This window comes from Ciconia boyciana, chromosome 7, assembly GCF_034638445.1.
Source record: "Ciconia boyciana chromosome 7, ASM3463844v1, whole genome shotgun sequence".
NCBI lineage: Eukaryota > Metazoa > Chordata > Aves > Ciconiiformes > Ciconiidae > Ciconia > Ciconia boyciana.
In genome coordinates, this window is record NC_132940.1 from 7,453,340 (window position 1) to 7,478,456 (window position 25,117).

The 25,117-nt window shown below is 39.4% G+C and overlaps 2 protein-coding genes across 5 annotated transcripts in view; both read left to right on the forward strand.

Moving 5' to 3' along the window:
• Positions 1 to 38: 38 nt before the first annotated feature.
• ORC1 (origin recognition complex subunit 1) lies at positions 39 to 20,602 on the forward strand. The gene is made up of 17 exons (XM_072868958.1): positions 39 to 250; positions 1,246 to 1,350; positions 1,753 to 1,880; positions 3,251 to 3,420; positions 3,846 to 4,221; positions 4,918 to 5,215; positions 7,018 to 7,122; positions 7,480 to 7,681; positions 8,750 to 8,856; positions 9,661 to 9,762; positions 10,267 to 10,438; positions 12,711 to 12,818; positions 13,566 to 13,715; positions 14,941 to 15,060; positions 16,585 to 16,751; positions 17,937 to 18,024; positions 19,378 to 20,602. The coding sequence occupies exons 2-17, from the start codon at positions 1,262 to 1,264 to the stop codon at positions 19,570 to 19,572; spliced, it is 2,577 nt and encodes an 858-aa protein (XP_072725059.1). The 5' UTR covers positions 39 to 250; positions 1,246 to 1,261; the 3' UTR covers positions 19,573 to 20,602.
• Positions 20,603 to 21,001: 399 nt separating this feature from the next.
• Positions 21,002 to 25,117, forward strand: part of CC2D1B (coiled-coil and C2 domain containing 1B) — a 35,637-nt gene continuing 31,521 nt past the window's right edge. For 2 of the 4 annotated variants that reach the window (XM_072868871.1, XM_072868874.1), the window contains exons 1-3: positions 21,002 to 21,105; positions 21,621 to 21,725; positions 24,696 to 24,837. In XM_072868871.1, the coding sequence (XP_072724972.1) occupies positions 21,660 to 21,725; positions 24,696 to 24,837 (208 nt within the window). In that variant the 5' untranslated portion in view covers positions 21,002 to 21,105; positions 21,621 to 21,659. Of the gene's footprint in view, positions 21,106 to 21,265; positions 21,303 to 21,337; positions 21,459 to 21,620; positions 21,726 to 24,695; positions 24,838 to 25,117 lie in introns of those variants that run through there. The other 2 variants (XM_072868873.1, XM_072868872.1) reach the window with 2 other exon arrangements.

The window sequence follows — 25,117 nt, forward strand, 5'->3', positions numbered from 1 at the left end:
CTTCCGGGGCGCCGCCGCCGGCCGCCATCTTATCTTCGGGCCATAACATCCCTTCCGGCCGCGGCTTCGGGACGCCAGGCGCAAACATGGCCGTACCGTTTCCGCACCGCCTCTTCCCGCCCCCTCCGCCCTGTGTGCGCGCGCGCGCCCGAGGGGCCGGGGCTCCGGGCGGGCTTTGGCGCGAAATTCTATCCTAGCGCTGGCAGGAGCTCGCGCTGCCGCCGCGCACGGGGACAGCTGAGGCGCCGCGGTGAGTGGGCCTCGGCCCTGCGGTCCGTGAGGCGGGCGGGCGGGTTAGTGGCTCTGGGAGGGCGATAGAGCGCCTCGGTGTCTCTCTGCGTGTCCGACCCGGCGGCGCTAATAGGCCCCTTCCGACGCCATGGCCTCGCAGGCCGCCAGGGAACCGGGCAGTAGCCCGGGGCGGGGAGCGGGCTCCCTGAGGCAGAGACCTGCCCGAGCTCTTCGCTGCCTCTTCTAAACCGACGGGCTGGGGTGAGCGAGGGGGGAACAGCACTGTGCGTGTGTGTGTGGCGTTTTCCTGAGCCCTGTGGCCTGTTTCCAGAGGGAAAATTCTTATTTATAAAAAAAAACAAACCACCACACAAAAATTGAGCGTAAGCGAAACGTTCGCGATGGTCTCATCCGCCTGGTCGCTGTGAGGTCTGGACGAAAAACAGTAAGCCATAGTCTTAAAAGGGCCGGCAGCGTGCCCCGGCCATCGCGGCGGGTGGTCGGCGAGCCCCCGGAGCCAGGGCCTGCGCTGGCCCCAAGGGCAGCGCGGGAGGGCTTGGTAATTAATGGGCAAAGAGTCCTGGTAATAAACAAAATGCAGAAGACATCTATCCTGATAACTTGTTCTGTGAGTAAGCAAAGTAGCTAGTAACAAGGGAATCGCATGTTTGTCAGTTGTGTTAGTCAAGCACCAGACGTGAAAAAAGGAATTGAAGAACAGTCGATTAAACTAACTACTAAATCTAAAAATCTACTAAACTAAACAAACTACTAAATCTACAATCTACTAAACTTAACTAACTACTAAACACCTTCCCTTTTTCATCCTCCCTCAGAGGAGAGGTGTCTGGAGGCTTTGGGGAAGGTGGGCTTCTCTGAATTGACCGATGCATGCCACATTCTTCATACACACTGAAAGAATTTATGGCATTTCTATGTACCTGGCTATCCTGAGTCTTTCCCTGCTTTTATTTTTAAACAATAATTTTAAAAATGTTTGTTTATTTGTTTTAGCTTTTCCTTGGGAATTATGAATACCCGGCAGCAAAGTAAAATTATCTACTCCTGGTATGGAAAACCCATGAGCTCAGACAGAAAACTGAGGACTTTCCAGTACAAGTAAATAACATTTATTTCTGGCTTGCTCAGGGAAACTTAATCAATGAAGGTTTCTTTACCTTTCTGATATTGTTTAGGTTAATGTGGCAGTCAATGAGAATATGAGTAAAGTTTTGAGTGTTGTGTCATGACACAGTATGCGTATAACAAAAATGTTGTCACAAAGCTCTTGAATTATAAATTGTATAATGTATACACAAAAGCATTTAATTAAATATGTGAATAAGTGTTAACTGTCTATTTGAAATATTTGTGAAAGCTTTTAATCGGGAAACTCAACTGTACGCTTTGCAAGAGGGAGCGTAACTAGCTGTTAAGATTGACGAGCCATCAGCTTTAATGATACGTGAATTATAAAGACTATGAAATCCTGCTAATCTGCATGTGTGCATCACTTTCTAGGGGAATCCTTATTAAATCAGAAAGAAGCAGAACAGAAACCTGTATACAACTTGGCGAGTTTATTTTAGTTGAAGGGGAGAACGCAGATCAACCTTTTGTGGCACAACTCCTGGATTTATATGAAGATGGTAAGAAAAATTAAAATTTACCTCCTATCTGAGAAATCTTAAAATGTTTTAAAGATACCTATTTCATGGTACCCCATATCACTGGCCTAATTTATTAAGGAAATTAGGCTTTGGTAATCACTGCATCTGTATTCACATGCTCCCCAAATATTTGGGGCTGATGGCTGATTTGAGCTGAATTTGATAGATAAACAGAGAGCTTAAAGACATTCAATTTTTACAACGTTTTTGCTTAGTTGTCTAATTTAAAATAAATGGTCCTTGAGGAAGACAGTGTGAGCTCATGCTTTTTTTAGAGATTGGAGAATCCAAATGGAGCAAGAGAACTGCAGCCCTGGAACTTGCATCTTATTAGACATCAGGGAATTTAGCAATAAGGTACAAGGCTGAATAAATGGGGCTCATTGCTTCTGTCCCTTGTAGAACTCCTTGTTTATAGATAAAGGTAGATATTAAAAGATAAATCATGGAACATGAGTGATACAAAGGCTATGTCTGAGTCTGAATTAGAAACTACTCATTAGCTATGTCTGATTTCTTTGAACAGCTTTTGTTGTTTGTTTTGGGCTATCATAATAATGTTTTGAGTGTTTTTAATTCTTTACTTTTTAAAAACATAAATACATATAACTCCAGCTTATTTATTTACTAATACAGATTTATTGTAATATAACTGAATATTCTTTTCATGTTGGAATGAAACCTGTCAAACTTCCTTGAAAACAAGATTTTCCTTTTGTTGTATATCTTTGACAAATTTGTTAAAGATATGTGGCCTTGTTTTTCATTCAAAGATGAACACCTTAAAATGTAGAGAGGAACTTAATATTCAATTCTAATATGTTTCAAATGTTTCTTTTAACTCTCCACACTGAATCTGTTCATAGTGTTCATTCAGACTTTCTTCTAGACATTTCAACAGCAGGATTCTCTGGTTTGTTAGGCGGTTAATAAATGTGTTTCTGGTTTACCTCTAAAATAACATTGAAATTACAAATACTGTTCTGAAATTTCTCACTTCTCCTTTTATGTCACTCTTTTCAGTTAGTGGGATCCAATTAGATCATATTTATGCAAATAAGGAACCTCTTCATTTGTGATAGTGAACTGGTGGATCAGCTGGTCGGCAGGTTTTTTGTGATTGAGACCCTATGTAGGTGTTATGTTAGTCCTTAAAAGTCTCAACTCAAACATTTTAATTTAGCTTAGAAAATGGGAATTGTAATCTCTTATCAGATGCTTTCTCACCTGTGTCCAGGGAGGATTTGTATCCTTGATGGCATTTCAGCTAAAGTCATTGAAGTCTGGTAATAACTATTTGCAATACAATAAAATTCTTCATGTGCACTGACTTTTTTTCATTGTTACAGGTGCTCAGCAGAAACATGCAGTTGTGCAGTGGTTCTCTCATATTACAGAGATACCTCAGAATAAACGGAAACTGCTTAAGAGAGAGGTTTCTCCCCAAGAGGTGTTTTTTGATCAAGTTTCTGGCTATGACACTGACATAGCTGTGGAGACCATTATTAAAAGTGTCATGGTATGTACTGCAACCCCTCTACACATAGAGGGAAGAAAGAAACAGAAACAATTTGAAAAGCATAATAGAAAAGTGCAGCTGCTTTATTGCCTCCCAAACCAAATGCATGATGCGTATTTCTTAGTGCAGTTAACATAGGATAGGATAGTTGAAAACTGTTGATATTCTGTCTTTCCTACATCCCAAAATGACTTTGGTTATTGGCAGCCAGCTCATTTAGAGGTTTGTTTGGAAGGAAGTAATGTGGTGGGGGTCCTGTAGCGCAATAAACTTACGCTAGTGTAAATGTAGGTTGAAGGTGTTGCCCTATATAATGAAGGATTATATGAGTTCCAATAATAAGATCTGTGAATATAAAATAGTTGAATGTTAAATTAACAGTAAATGTTAAGGTATGTGTGTTTTGGTATTTTCTATTTTTACAGGTAATACCACTACATCTGGGGGAGGAGCTACCTATTCCGTTAAACAAGGAACAAACTTTCTATGTAAAACAGTCGTGGGATGGGAAATGTTTTAAGGCTTTGTCCCCTGACACATTCTCTAAGCTGAAAGAAGCTAATAAGAAAGGAGGTGGCATCCCATACTCTTCAAACTCATTTATTCCTTCGGACATTATTTCCCCGTTGAAAAAAGAGAGAGAGAGAGTTGTTCGGAGTGCCACAAAACCAAAAAATGTTGAGTTGGAAATAGAATCAAAACATTCTGCTTCCAAGTCCTCCCTCGCTAAGGAGAGACATTCACAAAGAGTGGCTAATGGCATAAAAACTCCAACAGCCAGGAAGAAGTTACAGTTAAACAGTATGTATATGGCAATATTCTGTCCATTTGGTAGTTTTGAATGTAATATGTTTTGTGCCTCTTCATTTTGGGTAGTTCAAATAATGGTAATATTCAACATCAGTATTTTTAGTTACCTCATGCAGGCTTTGGGGTTAGCCCAAGCCTTTTGGGTGCAGCAGTTGTTTGTCTTATGTCTGTTCTTTCAAGCAACTGTACTGCTTATCCAATTGCTGTTGCAAATGTTTTATTTGTAAGTCTGAGTTTTTGTAAGTCTGAGTTTATTTGTAAGTCTGAGTTCAGCCAACAGTCTATCTGTTGGCTGAAATGCTACCAATCAGCCTAACTTGACCTCAGAACATCTCACTTTCTTTAATCTTCTGAAGGTGCACTAAAATGTTTACATTGAGCTGGTTGAATAAGCACATTTGATCCTATGTAACATGCCATATTTTCAAACTGGAGCCTGAGTAAAGTTGTAAGTGATGGAGGTGGGTTAGAAAACTGCAAAAATCACTTTGTATTCTATTTAGTCATCTTTTTAGAGAAAGTGTATGCCTTCAGTCGTATGTATTCAGTTCCTTGTTCCTGGAGTGTAGTGCCATCCCCTTTCATTTAAATGACAGCCACTGAGCCAGTCATACTGTGTCTTCTGAAAGTTAACCAAACCAGCCATATTAAAGCCTGACAAAAGTTCATTTTGCTCTTGATTCCTAGGTCCCACAAGATCGCCTAAAGGCAGGATCCTGGGATGTGAAGTTTTGGAACTTTTGGATGATGACTGTGACACTGTAGCACCATTAGAACCATCAGCTACTAAAAGAAAAGTGAAATTCACTGGCATTTTAGGCTCACCACCAAAAATACCTTGCACCAATGATAAGTCAAAGTCAACGTTTGATAGTGCAGAGCACTGGAAGAGGTTTAGTGATACAATACGATTATCCCCCTATAGTAAGGTCAAAGACTCCAGTGAGAAAGCCAAGAATCTTAATATGAAAGATGACACTATATCGTAAGTGATAGCCTTTTTATAGTTATTTTTGTATGGAATTTCTGTTTGTATGTAGCTCTCTTAAAGCACATTTATGAAAGACTTCTGGAGGAAAAGCCGGTGAAGTCTCTGCATACCACATTTTGCCTGTTGAGATCACTGAGGAAGGGGGGATAGCATAAATAGTCACAAGTGTACTGTGGTGAAGCTCTAGAAAGCATGTTACTTGGAGGTGAATGAATGATTGGGGAGATCATACAAGGAGTTGACTTTAAAGATGGACACAAGCAGTTCATGGTTACAAGAACAGAGAGAAGAGGTTGGAAATGGGAATGGTAGGATGATACGAAAGGGCATTGAAGCCATAGTGATATGGTTTGTACTCATCAGCATGGATGAAAATCTGTTTCCCTGCAGTCACTGTACATATGTCATACAGGCTCAAATGTGTCCTACTTGTGACAACTATTGAGATATGCTGAACTATAGAAAGGGATGTGATTGGCCTCATGAGAGTTCTCATGGTAATTGTATGTATACTTCCATGCTAATTTTTATGTAGAAAAGAAATCAAAACTCAAAAAGCGTAATTGTTTAACTCTATCTTCACACAGCCTTTAAAAATGGCATTAAGCTGGGGCAGGAGGAGAATAGATCAGACTTTCACAGACTTTCATACACTTTCTTGTATAAAATGTTGCAAGAAGCCAAAAAACAGTCATGTTCCTCCTTTCCTCCTTTCAAAGGGTAAAGATGTGGGTGCAACACTTGGTGGATCTGCACCCCATTTTTGCCACTTATTGCATAGCAAAAAAAAATTACTTTTCATTGATAAGGTAAAGACATTTCAGTGGTATTTATAGATCTAAAATAATTCTGAAAACTGTCTATAAATAATTAATTAATCTCATTGTGTCCTTTGAACTAATAGGAAAGTTGTATTAACAGTAAAGTGTTTCAGTGGTAGGGATGAAGAAGTGCCCAAGAAGACAACCAAAGAATCTCAAAACACTAATAGAAAAATCTACTCCAAAGGGCAGATCAAAGAGATGCCCAAAGAAAATCGTATTTCTTTTCTCTTTCTCTTAAAAAAAAAAAAAGGCAAACAACAACAAAACCCCATAACCAAACAAAAAAAACAGTGCTGTTTTGAGCCCCTGGCCCTTCAGTTTGGCAGTGTTATATTAGCAAAATAATTTGGCTGCTAATTCAACTATATCAGCATTTATTCAGTGCTCTTTGCTGATGTATATGTGTCTAACAGGGGAAGTGAGGGAAAGCTGTTAAAGTGCAGCAGCTGTCAGTCAATGTGAAATAAATTGCTGTTGCCAGCTGAGGGTGCATCAGGAAACAAAGTGGTGTAATGTTCATAGGGCCCATGTCAGAGACATCTGTTTTGAACTAATGCTAGTGCAGTCACTGTTGTCACAGCATCATAGATCAGCTAGCAACTCTGACTTGTATGGATTCAGGGTCTCTCTTTAGACTTTGCAGCTTTCCTCAACTGGTCCACAAAGCTTTATAGAAACACTTACACTTTACTAGAAAAATCTTTACAGTACAGACCATGAATTAACTATAGTAAATATTCTGTGGGTGGTGGGTTTTTTTTGGCAAAGATATATTGAAGAGAGAGTGCAAGAGAGTGGAAATTGTGCTGCCAGTATCCATGCCATAGCCAATCTGTAAATAACTGTAAACAATAATTCATGCTGGATTGACAGCCATAACAATTGAGCCTGAAGTTTGAAAGGCCTTCTCTCCATCTTTACAAGTGTGATGCAAAGAGGAAATACAAATAGCTTTGTGTTCTTTCTTTACAGTTTAATTGGACATCAGGAACTGGGTAGTTGCAGCCCTGTATTGACCCCTCGTTCTCGTAGAATATGTGCACAGAAAACAAGTGCTCGCATTACGGAGCAAATCAGGTAAACTTTTGCATCCATGGTATCTTATTCAGATTGCTATTGATGGCTTGAAGCCTTGAGAGTTTGTCTAGCTTAAAACTGAAATGGAAATGGTTCCAGAAGCACAGATTAATTGCAGTGTGAGTGAAAACTGCCTTATGTTCAGAAACATAGAGCCGATTCATAGTGTTCATCAGAAAACTGACTTCCTTTAAACCAGTCTATTAAATAGCCATGGAAAATTAACAGCTCAGGTGGAAAATATGTTGGCTTGCTGATTATAACTACAGAAAAAGCTGAAAATGTGCAAATGATACTTTGTAGTGTGTAGAGTTGTATGTATTTTTTTAAAACTCATGTCATTTCTGTTTCTTGTAGCATATTAAATACACTGGAGTTGAACCAGGAAGAGGATTTTCTGTCTAGCTCAGATAGCTCTTACTCTTCAAGTAGTGAGGAAGAGGAGAATGATGTGCTCTGTACACCAGAAAAGAAAACTAAATCAAGCAGAATGTTCAGCACCCCAAAATCTTCAAGGAAGTCTTCAGTTCACACTCCTGCTAAGACCCTGAAGAAAACTGTAAGGTTCCATGTAAAAGAGCTGTTTTTATTTTTTCTGAGACAATTATTTGAATGCTTGATGCCTGTGTACCAAAGTTAAATTTCTGAACCCCTTAGCTTTTAATGAAAAGCTTTAATGACATCTTGATTCATATGATCTTTGATATGAGTAGATTATGCAAATGTATAAAACAGTTGCATATTGTGAATGTTGTGACAATGTTGATCAGAAAACTCTAGCCTAAACAGGGAAGACGTTGGATTGGGCTGCAGCCGAACAAACTGATGAATCCATTTATGGCCACCATTTTTACTTTTATTGTAAGCTGCGCACTGAGACATTTTAGTTCCCTTTCTTTATAGTCTTTATTGAGTGCAGTCTATATATTTATATAGCAGAAAGCTGCAAGACCAACTTTGTGCTTGGCAGTAGAGCTGTCCTGATTCTTGAAAGCTTACCCATGTACCAATGTGCAGATGGTTACCAATGCAAAAGGGATGCTCTGCAGTGTTCATGGCCACACCAGTTTCTCATAGTGGTGTGGCCGCTCATGGAGATGGGACACCAGGCTGCATGAATCTTAGGCCTCACTTAAGACTGTATTCAGCACCATAGCCAGGTACATACTGTCAATGGCTAATTTTTACTCTGTGTTTATGAAATGTCTAGCACAGAAAACCTGGTGTAACTAGAACTTGTAAGCAAACAAAGAAGAATAATTAAGATATCATATGGCTTTTTTGTTTGGACAGTGAAATTCAGATAGATCAATTTCTAGTTGCTTGCTGTTTCTTAAGAACTTTGTAACACAGCACTTCAGAAAAGCATTAACAATTTAAAAAATCTTCAGACAGTTAAGGGGTCTAATTGTCACCACCCCCTTTCCAGTTTCTTTTTTCCCTTAGGAAGAAAAGGCCATAAGGCTTGTTTGGTAATTCCCTCTGTAAAGACTGTTTCTCTTTTCATCTTGTATTCTGGCATCTCCGGGTAGTCTTTGTGCTTTGGGAAACTTGTATGAACGATCAGTCTCCAATAAAAATTGCCATATGTTGAAAATCTGTTTGAGGTTGTAACTTTTCTTTGCAGCCTTTACCGGGAACACCCAAAACACCGCGGAACGCAACTCCTGAAATTCCCAGGCGCAACCACGAAGCACAGAAACCAGCCAGTATACTAGAAGAAGCCAGATTAAGGTAATGTGTGCTCAAGGGAGGAAATAATCTTTTTGCATCATGTATGTAGAGCAGTAGGCTATGCTGAAATAGGGAAATGTCGTCTTTACCATAGTGGATAAATTTGGTAAAAATACATGGTGTTTTGATACCAGAAGAGCATTTATGAATTTACAGTACAATACTAGATTTACAAATACTAGTAGTATTTACAATACTACTTTTACAGTTTCAAATTATTGTAACCAGTTCATGCTAAGTTCTTCAGAACTAGGTATCTGTCTTTATTCTGTGCAACATTAGAAAAACAAAGATCCTCTCTTATTAGCTTTAGATTGTAAACATACAATATCTTTCGCCTCTTGGTGTGTGAAAAAGCTTTACAGGTGGTATTGTAGATCTTCACAGTGGAAAAAAATGCATTCAGGATTGACCATATCTTTCAAACTGAGTTTTAGTTTTTTCACAGTTTCCTATAAGCTGTCTCCCCTGTTTTATCCTACCTCTACACTGACTTACAAATTTTTTATGAATTGCAATAGCTAGATCTTTATTGCTGCATATTCATGCTGTTTGTTTATGAAGATGACTGTTCAGCCCTCTTAAAACTTAAAAGTACCCTAGGCTATTTCTTTTGGGATACTTGACATTGGTGTTCAGACTTAAAGTTTGTAAGAGAGATTTGAAAAACTACATACAACTGTGAACGGTGGAGCATCTGGCTATTTGTTTTCCTCAGTAGGCCCTTCAGGTAGAACTGTGAAAATGCAACTCCTTGGACCTCCTATTTCAATTTTATGTTTCTTTTCTTTTTTTAATCAAAAGGCTACATGTTTCTGCTATCCCAGAGTCTCTGCCTTGTCGAGAGGAAGAATTCCAGGATATCTATAACTTTGTGGAAAGCAAACTTATCGATGGTACAGGAGGGTGAGTTTTTTGGTGAGACTGTAACTGGTATCACATCTACCTATGGCATAACAGCAGATAGACAATCAACACTACTTTTGTTTAAAAAGTTATCATCATTTGGCTGAATTAAAGTTCCTAGTTGAATTTTCCTGGTATTTTTCTTCCTTAAGAAGGGTTGTGCATAGAAATAACATGGGCTCCTTTACTGTACAGATTCAAATTAAAGACCTAAATAACTAGTCAATTTTAGATGTCTAGGAAACCGGTTTCTTTAAGAGGTAAATTACATTTATGAAGTATTTTAGGTTGTTAATTGCTTCAGTAATAAGAAAAATCTTCATGATCCTCCAATGTGTTATGTGTCCTAGTTCGCAAATAAAGTAACTGAAATATAAGGAATTGCCTGAAGTGACAGAGGAGTAGTATTCAGGGCTGGTCTCAGAGCCCATGAATTCTAGCTCCTTAGTCCTAAGAATGTTACCATTTTGCTCAGGTTGCTGAAAAGGTTTTCTCCTTTTGTAGGTGCATGTACATTTCTGGGGTGCCTGGAACAGGTAAAACTGCAACTGTTCATGAAGTAATTCGCTGTCTTCAGCAAGCTGCAGAAAATGATGACCTACCATCATTCCAGTTTGTAGAGATTAATGGCATGAAGCTGACTGACCCTCACCAAGCTTATGTACAGATATTAGAGGTAAGTAAAGCCTCTTCAGTGGCTCTCTGGTTTGAAACAAGAAGAAATCTTATGCTTTGCCATCAGATCCTCGATGTATTACAGGATTCAAAGCACTTAACGTATCAATACTTCCAAGTAGTCCCTCCGAGAGATGGTATGCTTTTATCATAGAGGTTAAAAATAATTAACTTAAGGCCATGGTCAACTTCTTGAACTATTTTGCTTTCAGCTGCATAAGGGCAGTGGCTGGGAAATAGCCTGATTTATTACATCCACTCAGGTTTAAAAAAAACCTAAACCAGATTCTTTTTATATTTTCCCCTTCTATAACTTTTTCTGCACGTGCATGTTTAAAAAGCTAGAGATGAGAACTCTGGAAGTCAGTGTAGCAGTGGAATGATTACTAAGAGGGTCTTAATGGTTAATTGGTCTGTCATCATAGCAATCCAGCTAAAGAGGGACTATCTCTGTCAACAATACTGTATTTCAGATGTCCATGACAAACTAGTCTGCAGCATCTCATCTGGGACTACCGACTGAGCTTGCGTTTATATGGGTGTGAATTAACCTGGGGACTGGATTAAGATCACCCAATAGGCGTTAGACAGTAACTGCTCAAGACCTTTGTCAGTCCAGGGTAACTTTAAGCCAGTGACCTGGAAATGAAATGATGGTTTCCTGAAGCATCTAGTCCCTTTTCTTATAAACTTCTGCCCCATTTATTTAAGGTTGATATCTTCTATCTGAGCAGGAAGTGACTACACTTCCTACATTATTTGTAAAATGTACATTGTTCTAATATCCCTATCCTCATAGTTGGGAGTTAAATTATATATTTGCATCCTTTCCTCAAACCAGCATAGACAGTGTCTTGCTGAGAGATTTGTTGTAGCCTCATCACTGTTTCTTTAGCATAGTGAAATGCTTCATGACAATTACCTTAGCTCATGGTAATGTTAATGTATTTTAACACTCTGTTCCTATCCCGTTCAGCATACATCTTAAAAATTAATAAAGAATAGACCGTTGGAAGTAAAATTTGTTGCCCCCCATGGGCCCTGAACTCTTTCAGCTAGCCCAGTTAAATATCCTTCAGGGGAACATGTAGTCAAATGAACCACTTATTTCTCTGGTTCCTTCTGCCTCAGCTGTTATTCAAGTACCCTAGCTAGGCTGCTGCTACTTTTCTGATTGCTGCATCTCTTGCTGTGGGTCAGTCTCAAGTTCCAGTTTGCTGACATTTCTTTGCATCACTGAAGCAAATTCTGGAGTGTTCACTGCTGCAGTTACCTCACTGTCATAGGTGAGTTTATAGAGAAGGAACAGGGACAGGAAGGCCTGGACACATGCAGGAGATAAGGATAATACCTGGGTACAGTAAGTGTGCCAATTCCACTACAACAAACTGAACTCTGTGGTATATTGGATGCCCAGTTCCAGAGCTGTAGAATCAGTATCCTCTGGGATCCAGCTGCTTTATATGACTGATTCAGACTGTCCTGACTGAATTGGAAACATGAAAAAACATAGATTATACATTATTGATGTGCTGTAGCTTATTTAATAATTATGAAATCTCAGGTCAGTTTTTAAGTGATTCTGGAGAACAAATACAATTTTCAAATGCAATCTCCATTTTACTTTATGGCTTGACTCTGAACTATTCAGCATATATAGTGTAATTTTGAAATGTCATGTTTTAATTTCTGTATATCTTTGGACCTGCAAGGGAAGAGGTAACGTACAGTCAGCTCATCTGTTTTGCCACCTATATTATTGCAAAGCAATTCTTGTTGAAGGTATCTTTTTAGCTTAGAGTTGAATAAACTCTTTAGTTCTAGATCCTGCTGATGATTCATTAATATTTTAATGGGAGTCCAAGATTACCAAAGCCAGGCTATTCTTGTGAACTGACTTAGGTTTTCAGTAGGTGTTTTGCGTTCAGAGATACCCTTGAGGTATGCTAGGTTTAGAGTCTTCCTGAGACTGGGTTCAAGATTTCTTAATATTTTGATATTTAAGACAAATTGCAGGAAATTCTAATGGCCTTTCTTTTTAGCTATGTATTCTTTTGTTTCTGTTCTCCTTTATGGACGGTTTCTGGTAGGCCTGAGTGTCTTATGAGCTACTTGATTTTACTCCCCCTCTGCCCCTGCCCTCTGCCCCCTGAAAAAAATCCAGATGCTTGGTGTTGAGTGTTAGAGAAAAGTCAAAACTGAATAGGAGTTAAACTTCCTATTTCCAGGGATTTGGTGTGATTAACCTGCAACATTGTTTAATTCTTGTCCAGTTACTGACAGGTCAGAAGGTGACAGCAACCCATGCTGCAGCACTGTTGGCAAAACTGTTCAATGCGCCTGGACCAAAGAGGAAGACCACAGTGCTGATAGTGGATGAGGTGAGACAAAGAACCCTTAATTCTCTGTCCTTTAAGTGTCATAAGAAATGAGTTTTTGGAGCATGGAAAAAGATATGCTTAGAGTATGTCATATGTGGTCTAAAAGGAATAGACTTAGAAGACACACAAATAGTTCCTCTTAGCCTTATTAGGAAACTGAATTTAAATGGACAAGTATCCAGTTGCTGTATTGTTCTCTGCCTTGGATTTCACATTTGTTTTTATATTTTGTTTTGGTCCAAGTCACGGAATGAGTTGTTCCATCAAGTCCTAAATGCTGTATTTTGTCTGGAAGCTGCTGCTTTTCCAGTGAGCAAACTCACAGTGAAATAAGTCACAGCCAGTTTTGAAACTCCTTGAATGTGCTATGTTCAGTAACAAACAAGTGCACACTTATTTTTTGCTGTAAGCTAATTCAGGTTCTCACATGGAGGGTCTTTTAATCTTGTTAGATGTAGTATTAATATCACAGTAGTGTTTAAAAACTCCAGCTGTTTAATCACTCTACTGTGATTAATACTGTTCAAACATCTAGCAGGACTGTGCTTTTCCAAAAGAGATTAAAGCCCTAATTCAGAAAATGCAGTCCTGTTAGTAGATGGATAAAGGAAACACAACAGAAACAGCTTGTTCAGGATCACGTAAGAAGTCTCCTGTGGCAGAGCTAGCGCTCTCAAACCCCCATCAGGTATTGTAAATACCAGGCCATTCTTTTTCAGTCTGATTCTTTTCTTTCTGTCTCTGCAGCTTGATCTTCTGTGGACCCGGAAACAGAATGTGATGTACAATTTATTTGACTGGCCAAATCAGAATCACTCCAAGTTAATCATCTTGGCAATTGCTAACACCATGGACTTGCCAGAGAGAATAATGATGAACAGAGTAGCTAGCAGGCTGGTATGTCCTAGCAGTTTTGTTGCTATGCTAGAAAATGGGAACAGATTAAATACTGTATGCAGTCAAAAGTAATCCAGGAGAAAGGTAGGATTGGTTACATCAGAGTTTAAACATTGCTTTTATAATTCCCTTTCCTCTCCAGAGGGCAGATAATGAACACATACATCTTAGCAAAATAAGTTTAGGAGCCAGCTTGCTAATCAGATGTTACACAAGTAAGTACACTGTGTACTTGTAAGAATGAATTAAGAATGCAGATGTCTTTTAAACTTATTAAGATCTGGATAATCAAATACTGTGCTTCATGGTTGAGCTGCTTACTCTAGAGTTCAGAGGAATTCTCTTCTGGTTTCCCTTCCTTTTTCCCCTTTCATTCCAGGCACCTAGTTACTTTTCTCTGTTTGCCATCATCAGCTGGTAGATTTTCTGTCCAAAGGTATCCAACAAAGAAAGTTGGATGCACTCTACAGCTGTGTTGAATACATTTTCCTAGGTCATCAATTCATCACTGCTCTGAAAAGTGATTTGCAAAAACAGTGCTCTGTGCTCCATCATTCTGTGACTCAAAAATAGTTCCACAGCGTGTGAATTGCTTTCCCCCACCCGCTAAACCTGCAGATCAGATGAGTCCATGTAGTCACAAGAGAGAATAATTTTGCATAAGAAATACAAAACTCAGGCCTCCTGTAGAATATGAAAGGCAGTGCATCATCTTTAACACAGATTGTCCTTCTCATCTGAAAGCGGTTTTTATTAGCTTGAGCCAGAAGAGAGTTTAATACTTGGCTGGTTTGCTAACGTGACTGTATACATGTATACAGATTTGCTAAAGGAGAGATGAATATTTTTTCATAGCTTCTGCTGTTACTGTATTAAAAAATAAAGTGTAAACAGTTGTCATCAAAAGATTTTCATATTAGGTGGCTCCAATTTGTTTACAAGTCTTATAAGAGAAATTTGAATTCTAATATCAACAGCGCTTGCTCCTCAGGCCTTTCAGTGGGGGGGTCCAACCAGTGGTCCTCAATTAGTCACAGTTTTGTGGATTTCACAAATGTGAAGTGGAAGAATTGATTAAAGCATATCACTTAGAAGGGAAGGATCTAAAAAAGAGATTGTTCCTACTAGAGAAAATAAAACTACTAGCTGTACAGGTTATGTTAGAGCAGTTTAGAGTTTTCAAGCACTACGAACGCTTCTCACTGCATTGTATTATTTACTATAGGGCCTCACCAGAATGTCCTTTCAGCCCTACACCTACAAACAGTTACAGCAAATTATTTCATCCAGACTGAACAGCATGAAGGCATTTGAAGAGGATGCAATTCAACTAGTTTCCAGAAAGGTAAGCACGGTACAGATGTATGTCCTTTGTGTTGTGCTAGGTAAAGAGTGGGGGGGCAGCAGGGGAGAATTTTGTAACAGTAGTCAGACTTGGTTCTGTGGTTATGTGTTCTGTATTGGAGACAAAGTGGGTTGCAAGTAGTGGATCTTACACTATGCTCTCTGTAAGGTATACAGGGTATTTTCACAGGAACATTGCTAAAGCAGTGTCCTTGCTTTTTCCACGTACTTTGAGAAGGCAGCAGTATATTCCAAGAGCTGGAGGCATAACAACAAGAGTCGTGATAATGGAGAAAGCTGACATCTTATCATTATGCAGTTTGGCATAATGTGAGTCATTGGATGATCTTGAAAAATACTAGTATGCCAGTGGCAGTGGAAATAACCATATTCATTTTCTTTCTCAAGATGTTTAAAGCCTTGGCATAATAGATAGTATCTGTTCTGTTGTCAGTCTTAATACTCAGTTGTACGAAAAATAAATAATGCATTAGGGATCAGTAGCTTCTCAAATGAAGATGTATGCATTGTTTAATGTCTTATGTTAGCAATTATACATTAAAATAATCTATTAAAATTATGTTAGAACATCTGTCAACCAGTATATGCTTACAATTTTTCTGCTAAGCATCATTGTAGGATTAAAAAAGAGTACTCATAAATATGTCAGAAGTAAATATAAGCATTTGTTTTGTTATGAAGGAAGCACCTTTTTTGTGAGAATAATAGTGATGATTCTGCAGACTGAATAATCTGTAGTGTTTTTCTAGTATGATTTTTCTTCAGAAAATCTAGAAAAATAACTTGCAATTAGGTTTTCTGAAGGATTTATCATTCTTGGCTCCAGCTGGGTTCTAGGGCTTTGTCAGCATCTACTGGGAAAACTAGGCCAGTACTATATCTAGTGAATGTTCATAGCTTATTAAAATTGTAAACCACAAGTGGGGTTTTAAGAAGTATTTCGTTTCAGAAATTTCAGACACCTAAAAATTTTCAGGCACTTGTAAATGTAAATTTACTATCCCAGATGTTTCTTTCAAGACCTACTAAAAAATATTAGTGTACTTTTAATATTCTATTGAGTATGGAAAAACTGAGGAGTTTTTGGGCCCCCTCCCTATTTTTTCTCTGGATGAACATGGATTGTGATCGGGTCTTTATTGATAACATTTCTGAAAACTTTTGGTGTTGAACTGAACTGCTGACATTGAATTTCCTGGATTTTTTTTTTTATCCTCTGGATTCTTTTTTTATCCTCTGACTTCTGTGGTTATAGAAGAAAGTTCTGTCTTGAATTTGTGATGACCAGATCGGGGTGGGGGTGTGGGAGGGTTTGCTTCTGTCGGTTTTGGTCAATAAGATTGTTATTTAACATCTGGGATTCTAGTAACATAGTTCACGGTAGCATTACTCTCCTGTTTTGTGGTTGGGTTGGTTTGGGGTTTCTTTTGTCTATTGATTCTTGCTAAACTCTTTTCTCAACTTGTAGGAAATATTGCTACAAATCTGTCATGTTTACTTTCAGGTTGCAGCACTGTCTGGTGATGCAAGGCGTTGTCTTGATATCTGCAGAAGGGCCACTGAGATCTGTGAGTTTGCTAGCCAAAACAGAACCCCTGAAATAGTCAGGATGGCCCATGTAACAGAAGCCATAGATGAAATGTTTTCATCACCATATATAAATGCAATCAGGTAAAAACATTTCTCAGGGGGATTTCTTTGCTTTCGTGTCTTTTTCACTGGGCTATTTTTTCAAAAACATTCAGTCTGTCTTCACCATCCCTTGGGAACATACGCAATGCATCGTGCTTTGTTGAAGTATGATACAAAACAAACCTTGCAGCACAGCTAGGAAGACAGAGGTACAAAATGGGAATTAAAGACAAGGGAAACAAAGGCATAGAAATCGCTTGTAGAAGTTTATACAGGATGTTTCCATGTTAGTGTGTTAGCTCAGATCAGGAGGGGGATTTTGAAATTTCCTGATTGTCCCCGCTTACTGTACATTGATTTCACTGAGCAGCAGTTTCCATGTACATATATTTGAATTCTTTCCAGCTGGAACTAAATCTGGACAATACACTCAGGAGCCCACAGCTACAAACACTATGGGTTATTCAGCATGCTGGACCGGCCTTTATCTAGACTGAAGGAAAAACCACTCGGACGTGCATGGTGTAGGCACCAAGTCCTCAAGAGTCAACTATTCCCCTCTACATATCCGCTTGTATTATGCCACTGTCTTTGCTCGCTTAGATGCAGCCACAGATGTCTGAGCAGAATGCAAGACTTTCCCATTTGAACTGGTTTCTTTCTTTAACATAAATAGATACTGTTAGGACTTCCAGAAGGTTTCCTGAGGGAATACATGTGAGGAATTCTGTTGCCCTTCAGTGCTCTGCACAAGCTGTAACTGGTAAAGTGCTTTACCAGTTTCTGGTCAAAAGGAAGAGAATCTGTTTAAGCAGGGAAGGGGGGACTAAGGGGTGCAAATACAATATTTTGTTGGATATGTAAGTACTGCTTTTACTGTGCTACTTGGGCCTGAAAACCTCAATGTTAATTTGTTAATTAATAAATGTAAGTTAACCATAACACACTGCAGAACATGTATGATGTATGGAATGGAATGTTGTGTTCAGATACATTGAAAGAAAGGTGAGGTGAAGTGAAATGCAGTGTACTGTGGTACCAGAGTTGCAGGCTGTAATATAATGGCGAGTTGACATGAACTACCCCTCTTGGGTTAGAAAAATACCCTGCATTTAAATATGTGGTTACCAAGCAATTTCTTTCCTTTCCAGACTTCTTCCTAAGGTTTCCTAAGTTCTGAACTTGGCAGATTGATTTTTTGTTTGTTTTGTTTTTCATATTCAGGAATGCCTCATTGCATGAACAAATCTTTTTGAAAGCAATTTTAGCAGAGTTTCGCAGGGCAGGAGTTGAGGAGGCAACAGTTCAACAGGTATGTTCATGTTTCAGAGTACTTTTTTTTTTCTCTTACAAAAGCAGGGGCACTGTCAAAATTATCAGGCAAAAGAGTAAATATGTAACTATTTGGGGGTTTTAATCTTAAAATTTGATGGAAGACAGTATGATAGCAAGGTAAGTTGGGGCATGGCTGTCCAGGCCAGGTGTAAAGCCTATTTGAATGCTACCACCTGTTTTTCAATGGGACTAAATACTTATAATTGGAAACACCTGCTGTTATATTAATGTTACCAGTGATCTGAATCACAAAGTGATTCTTTTGGCCTGCACCTGACATGCTTTATAACAGGAAAAATAAGAGAACCTGAAAGTATCAGACAACATAGTTCAAGGAGGAAAACAAAGTTGATTCCAACTTCTGTATCACTGTCTTTCTCAATAGAGGCAGGTATATCACTAGTAGCTTCAATTTTTTAGTAGACCCATAAAATACTTGGCACCAGCTGAGCTGTGAAGACTCTGCACAGAGTCTGTGTCATGATTCACAGTATGGAAGCTAAATGTTAATATTTATAAAAAAAGTTTAGAACTATTTATTTATATAAAAAATAATCTGCCAGTTTTATCTGGTGCTATGGGTTTGTAAATCAGTATTTTAATTGCATTTTCTGTTACTGGCTTCTAAACATCTGCATCAGTTGATTTGCATGGATACACTGGACAATTGGTTCTTGAACTTCAAAGAATATTTTGTTAGACTGATTTGTTATGTTTTTCCCTTAGTTTTCCTCTAACACCAAAAAGGTTTTCTTCTGCTTTTTCTGAATAGAAAAGCAGAAGACCCCAGCTGATTCTTGTTCCAAATTTACTAGTCTGTGTGATTTGTGACAAGTGCATTCTCTGGTGCTTAAAGGTGTATCATGCCTCCCCAAGCTGTGATCTTTCATGTTTGTAGTCAGTGTGACTCGTGCCTACTCGTCACTGGGCCTGAATATCACTTCTGAGTGGATTGATATGTAATTAGTTGTATGTCAGCTCTTAATCGTCTGGATAAGCTTTAGTCCACATAGTCCAGGGAAGAAGAGGTATAGTAACAGATAATTTTATCTAGTTAACGTACCTTATCTGCAATTTTTTTTTGCTAATTGTTTTGCTTTTTAGCTATATAAAAAAGGAAACTATAGCTTGGAAGTGTTACTTCCTTGACAAAGTCCTAACAGTTTGTGCTAAAACAGCAGCGTGTGTGCATTTCATCGGAACGGGCTGGAGCTAGTTTTTCCTCCCCTCCCGTAGGTGTGGAGGGAAGGAAGCTTCTCTCTTTCACCTTGGGCTACTAGATTGCAGCAGGAGCTAACCATGACCTGTGTCCTTTTCTCTATTTTAATAGGTCTATCGTCAACATGTAGTGTTGTGTAGAATTGAAGGTATGCAGAGCCCTACAGTATCAGAAATTTTGGCAGTTTGTTCAAGACTTGGTGCCTGCAGGCTGTTGCTGGTGGAGTCCAGTAATAAGTATCTTCACATGCGGGTGCGACTAAATATCAGCCAGGATGATGTCATGTATGCACTCAAGGATGAATAAGGCAATAGAGATTTTATTTTTTTTAATATGTATAAATATTTTAAATATTGTCTATTTTTTAATTTGTTTTAAGTTGTTGATAAAATGGAAATAGTGAAATGTATTTTTTCTAAATACTTTGCTTAAATGTTTGATGCATTTTAAAGCACTTTTTGTATAATAAAGAATTTGCTTGAAATAATTTTAAATATTTGAAATCAAACTACTTGTTTTTAAAATATTTTTATGTGCTGGTAACTGGTCCCCTTTCAGCTGAGGTGTATGAACTGAAATTGATTACTTGCATCACTGCTAATGCTAGGGAGCTTTTTTTGTTAAGACTAGCACTGTCTTTGTGGCATTGCAGTTTATGTAGCTTTTCTTTATTGACTTTTGTTGAGTATAAAAGACATCATGAAAACGTGCTTAAACTTGCATTACTGATACAATGAAAAGGAACTTCCAGTTTGCAGTTAAGGCCGAATATTTGAATTGAGGAGACTGTGTGCTACCAGGAAAGTAAAAATACTGGAACAAATTTGTTATTCAAGTAACCAACTTTTTTTTTTATTGATATCAAGGATTGCTTCAAAGAAATTGCCTCAGGTAATGCAGGTCTGTTGAAATCTGCTTTTGTAATCAAACTGTTTACCAAAATATATTAGTCATTTAGAGATGGAAAGTTTGAAAACACTTTTTAAAATTGTGTTGCCATGGAACAGGCTCCAAAAATTGTTCTTGTTGAGTGATCTTAGTAAACAAAAAATGGAAGTGGCCTAAGGTGTGCACGTACTAGAGAAGTGACTTCTCACAGAGAGCTCACTTCTCTAAGATTGTAAGATTAGATGATGAATTTGTAGGTGTCTCTTCAGATACCCTGGCAAACTGACTGTGATCTCTGTAATGTGGCTGCTGCTTGTATAGTGGACTAAAAACTTTGTAGCAGCTTTAGAAAACTGTAAAAATAGATGTTATATAGACTTGTTGGTCAGAAAAATTAATGTCAGTGGGATTCTTTAGTGTAATGTATTTCCTAAATGCTACAGGTTGTTATTAATGCATTTATTAAACCAGTAAACCTGCTGAGTTGGAATGTCAGCTTCTTAGCATCAGAATGTATAAATGAGAAGCTGGGGGGGTGAATGGCTGTCTCACCTGCGAGGCAGCGTTGGCTAGCTGAGGGGCCAGCCCCAGTTTTCGCTGTTAACGCTTCATTACTAGGACCGAGTTGCGCAAGAACCGGCATCACCTTCCTCCAGCTGTTACCAGCTGTGCAGCTGTGGGTGTTTTGGGGGAGGCTTTTTGCAGCGCGGGGTAAGCTGTAACGTATTGGTGCTGTACCTGCTCCCACCTTGCCCTCGCTCTCCCGCCCGCTGCCACCGCCCAGGGCCCCGCCGTCCCCCGGGCCCTGCTGGCCCCGCCCTCTCCCCGAGCACCGCCCCTAGCGCCCCTCCGCGCAGGCGCGGTGCTGCCTTGGAGCCGCGGCAAAGGCGTCCCCGTTCTGGGCGGGCGCTGCTTCGCCGGGTGCCTTTGCGCGGGCGGCGGGAGGCCGAGGTGAGCCGGGGCCTGCCCGCCACGGGCCGGCCTGTGTCGCGGTGCCACTCGCGGCCCCTCGGCGGGAGGCGGTGGTTATTTACACGGCGCTCAGCCTATCGCCTCCGCCGGCTCCTCCCTGCGCCGGGGCGGGGAGGGCCTGCCCCGCCCTCACGCGGCGCTGGGTCCGGCGGAGAGGGGGTCCCGCCAACCTGCCGGTGCATATCCGCCCGGGCCGGGCTGTGGGGGCGGGGGAGCGAGCCGCCTCAGGCGGAGGGAGGGGTGCGGCCGGGCTGGGCTCCCTGCGCCCGGCGGAGGGCGGCTGTGGGGAAGGCGGCGCTGCCGGGCCTCGGCCCTGAGGAGTGTGTGCCATGGTGTGTGCCATCCCCTTTCCCTCCTGGTGTTGCCCAGTATTTGGGGGTGCTGGTAAAAGCCGCAGGTTTGTGCACAGCCTGCTCTGTGCCGCCTGCCTTCGTCCAGTTCGCAGTGCGTTGAGACAGGCGAGGATACTGACGTTTAATTTCATGTGCTCTCAGTCCCTTAGAGACATAATCTTCTGAAATTCATGAACCAGCATGCTTGGCAGAAGACCTAAAAAAAGCCCTCAGGCAAAGGGCCAGGGAGCTGCAGTTGCAAAGCAGGTAAGGAAGGCAAAGGGCCAGGGAGATGTGGTTGCAAAGCAGGTACAGAAACCTCCTACTGCTTGTCAGAGTAGTCTCGTTCAGATCTCTTGCTGCTGTTTTCCTGCTAGAATCTTCCATGCGTTGATAAGATATTGCCGGCCCGTGAAAAAATTTAAATTGTGTGGTGCCTGTTTTTCTGCTTTCTCCTTTAGCACATTCTTGTTAAAGTAAATATCTGATACGCAGCAGTGGAGGCCTTGCAGGGAAGCCACAATGTTGTAATGCTGTAATCTTTGCATGAGACTTCATGACTCATGCTTATAGTAGTTTCCTACCCCAGCTATACTGAGATTTAATCATAATTTCAATAACTATATGGAGTTTTTTCTTACACATCTAAAAAAAACAGAAATAAGAGGACCGGAATATCAAATAACAAATTCAGGGGCACATATGGGAGAACATTAAGGTACTACACCAGAGACAATTAATTTTAATTTCTCTGTGCATAGTCATTTTTTCTTGCAACAGATAGACTGATAAGCCTATGTCCCTCTCCTGTAGCTAAAAGTGAGCTTAGATGTGTCTATGTGTTGGGTTTTTTCTCATACTTTTTACTTTTGGATGTAGTTTCAGAAGCCTTGAGGGGAGAAACATGATTTCATCATGGTTGGCAGGTGTAGAAAATCAGGCGACGGTGTCAAAATGGGAAATACAGCCAAGGCAAAATTCTGGGTAGAAGAGTGAAAGAAAAACAGAGTACAGTTAGAGGTAAAGAACATGTTAGAACCAGAATGGAACTTTAGAAACCTTTGAAGGTAGAATAGAGGCAAGTAACATACAGAGGAGGAATAACTGATAAGAATACAGGGAAATATGAAAATATATTGGAGTAGAAAAAATAGCTAAGATATTCTCTTTTGGTGATTCTTAGGAACCTATATTCTCATAGTGGAGGCAGAATGGTTTAGTTAGAGATCTGTAATGTCGCCATTGCTCTACTGTGAAAGTTTGCATTTCTCGGTTGGAGAGGTAGTATATAATTTAGTTCATTTGAACAAGGGAGAAGAAAAAAGGTGAAAATATCTTTCCCCCTTCCAAAAAAAGAAGCCACACTCTAAAAAGATAAAGAGTAAATAAAGGATCTTATTAACATATTTTACTAATTTCTAATTCAATACAGTTAGTTATTCAGCCTGCAAATGAACCCAATTTGAACTGGTTTTGTGCTATGTAGTGTAGAAACTGCAAATTCTTTATAACCTCTTTTTTTCTGTTTTATTAAACATTTCTTTAATACTATTAATTTCATTGGAAATGTGCCTGACTGAACAGATTGAGAGACTTAGAACTACAACTGCTGGATTCTGTTCTTGACTTCATTCATGACTACACTTGCTTCACTTTTTACACTTGCAGTGTAGTAACGAACAGAGCACATGTGCTCCTGATCCATTTTGCACATTGATAAAAGGTATGAACTTGAATAGAACTTTAGATCACCATTATAAATATTTCTTAATTAAATCTTGTCTTGACCTGACCTTCTTTCCACTCTATCCAAGACTGCAAATGTATTAGTTTTGTTTTACAGAAGGGAGATAGATAAGGCAGAGGGTGGCTAACTGATCTGCCCAGCGCCTTACAGAATGTCAAGGGCAGGATCGCAGCTAGTAAACAAATAGCTGCTGATTTTGAATGCTGTTCCTGGTCCTTGGAATCAGTGTTTCTCAGCTATGTTTCACATTCTTCTTTGGGATTATAAAAGGGTTCAAAGAGGGACACAAAATATTTCAAGGCAGTAGCCACCAGTACCTCGATTCCTACAAAATTAAAAAAAAAAGTTGTTATTACTTATTCACACTAGTTTATAAAATGAGAGGCAGCTTCAGCTTCTGGCAGCCCTTCAGATGCTCAGAGGCAGGAGGAGATTGTTAACCCTTGTAATAATGACAACTGATTTTTATTCCTTTGCTTGAGAGAAGCTGAACTGCTGCCTACTTGGCCATGTGAAGACCAATAAGCCAGCAGGGGCTTGTGCTTTGAAAAAGTCTGAGGAAAGCTATTCCACCTACCTCATAGGATGAATCTAATTCAGTTAATTGATGTTTATAAAAAAGCTTAGCATACTTTGAATAAAAATGTTGTTATTTCTGGCGCAGTTAGTTTCTTAACCAGCAATATAAAAATCATGACAAAATGGCATCTTAGAAGAACACCTTTTAGACTGAGACCTCAGAGATTTCTCTAATACTTGTGTCCTTTGGCATGTTTTACAACAATTGAGTGATAACCCCCACTACTTTGTCAAATTCTGATTACTGTTATTAATAATATTACCTGACATGCTGTCACTTAGCTGTTCCAGACAGTTGATTGTTTTCTCCAGTGTAGTGTAGGCATTGCTGGGTTCGTAATGGCTGTGTTTCTCTATGTGTGTGCATGCGCTCTCCATGTGTTTATGATTTACAAACTGAGGTAACGAGAAGTACAGAACAATTCTGTATATGTAAATATAGCTTCTTCTGAGAGATAAGGGTGAAATCTCTGCAGTGTACGCGTGTCAGACCTGTATTGTGTGAATGATGATTGAATATTTTTTAGCTTAGCTGTTACAGAAACTGCCCTGAACTTCCTTGTTGATATCTGCTTCATGAGGCTCAGTATAACAGACATCGTTTCATTTTACCTTGTTATGTCAGACTATTAGACAGGCTTGATTTTATGAAATCGTTGATTGTGTAGAGTTTTAGAGGGAGTATTTGTGGCTTATTAAGATTTGTGTACCTTATGTCAGTTATGGGTGCCTGGTATGCATTGTTTTGGTAATAGAAGCAGTATGATAGTGGGCTTTAAAAAAAATAAACAGAATCCAGAATGCATGAAAATGTTTAAATAATCTATGCAGTGTGATGTTTTTGAGTGTCATCTCTGTTCTAACTGCAGGGGGTTTTTTTAATTATTATTTTTTATTTTTCTTGTCTCCAGCTGGGGCTGTTTGTAGATTTCAATCCTGAAGAGATGCTGCTGGGTGCAGAGGAAGGTGGGGATGATGGGGACCTAGAAGCAGAGCTTGCTGCTATCACAGGAGCAAAGGTGAAAGAAGGGAAATCAAAACCAAAAGGGAAAAGTAAGTTAAAGTATCTGGATTTTATTTATTGACAACTTGAATAATTTATTAAAGATACCTATTTACAAATCCCTGATTTATGTAAAATGTTTTTTCATCGCTGATAGAAGCTGCAATCGCAACTACTCTTTCCTTTACTTTGAAAGGTTTAAGTTGTTACTCCACAAAAAGGTAAGAGGTTTTTTTGTCTATGCTCTTCTAGACATAGGAAAAAGATATATGATGGCTAGCCAATTTAATGACTAAATTAAGACATGCTTGTTTAGCGTATGAAGTCATA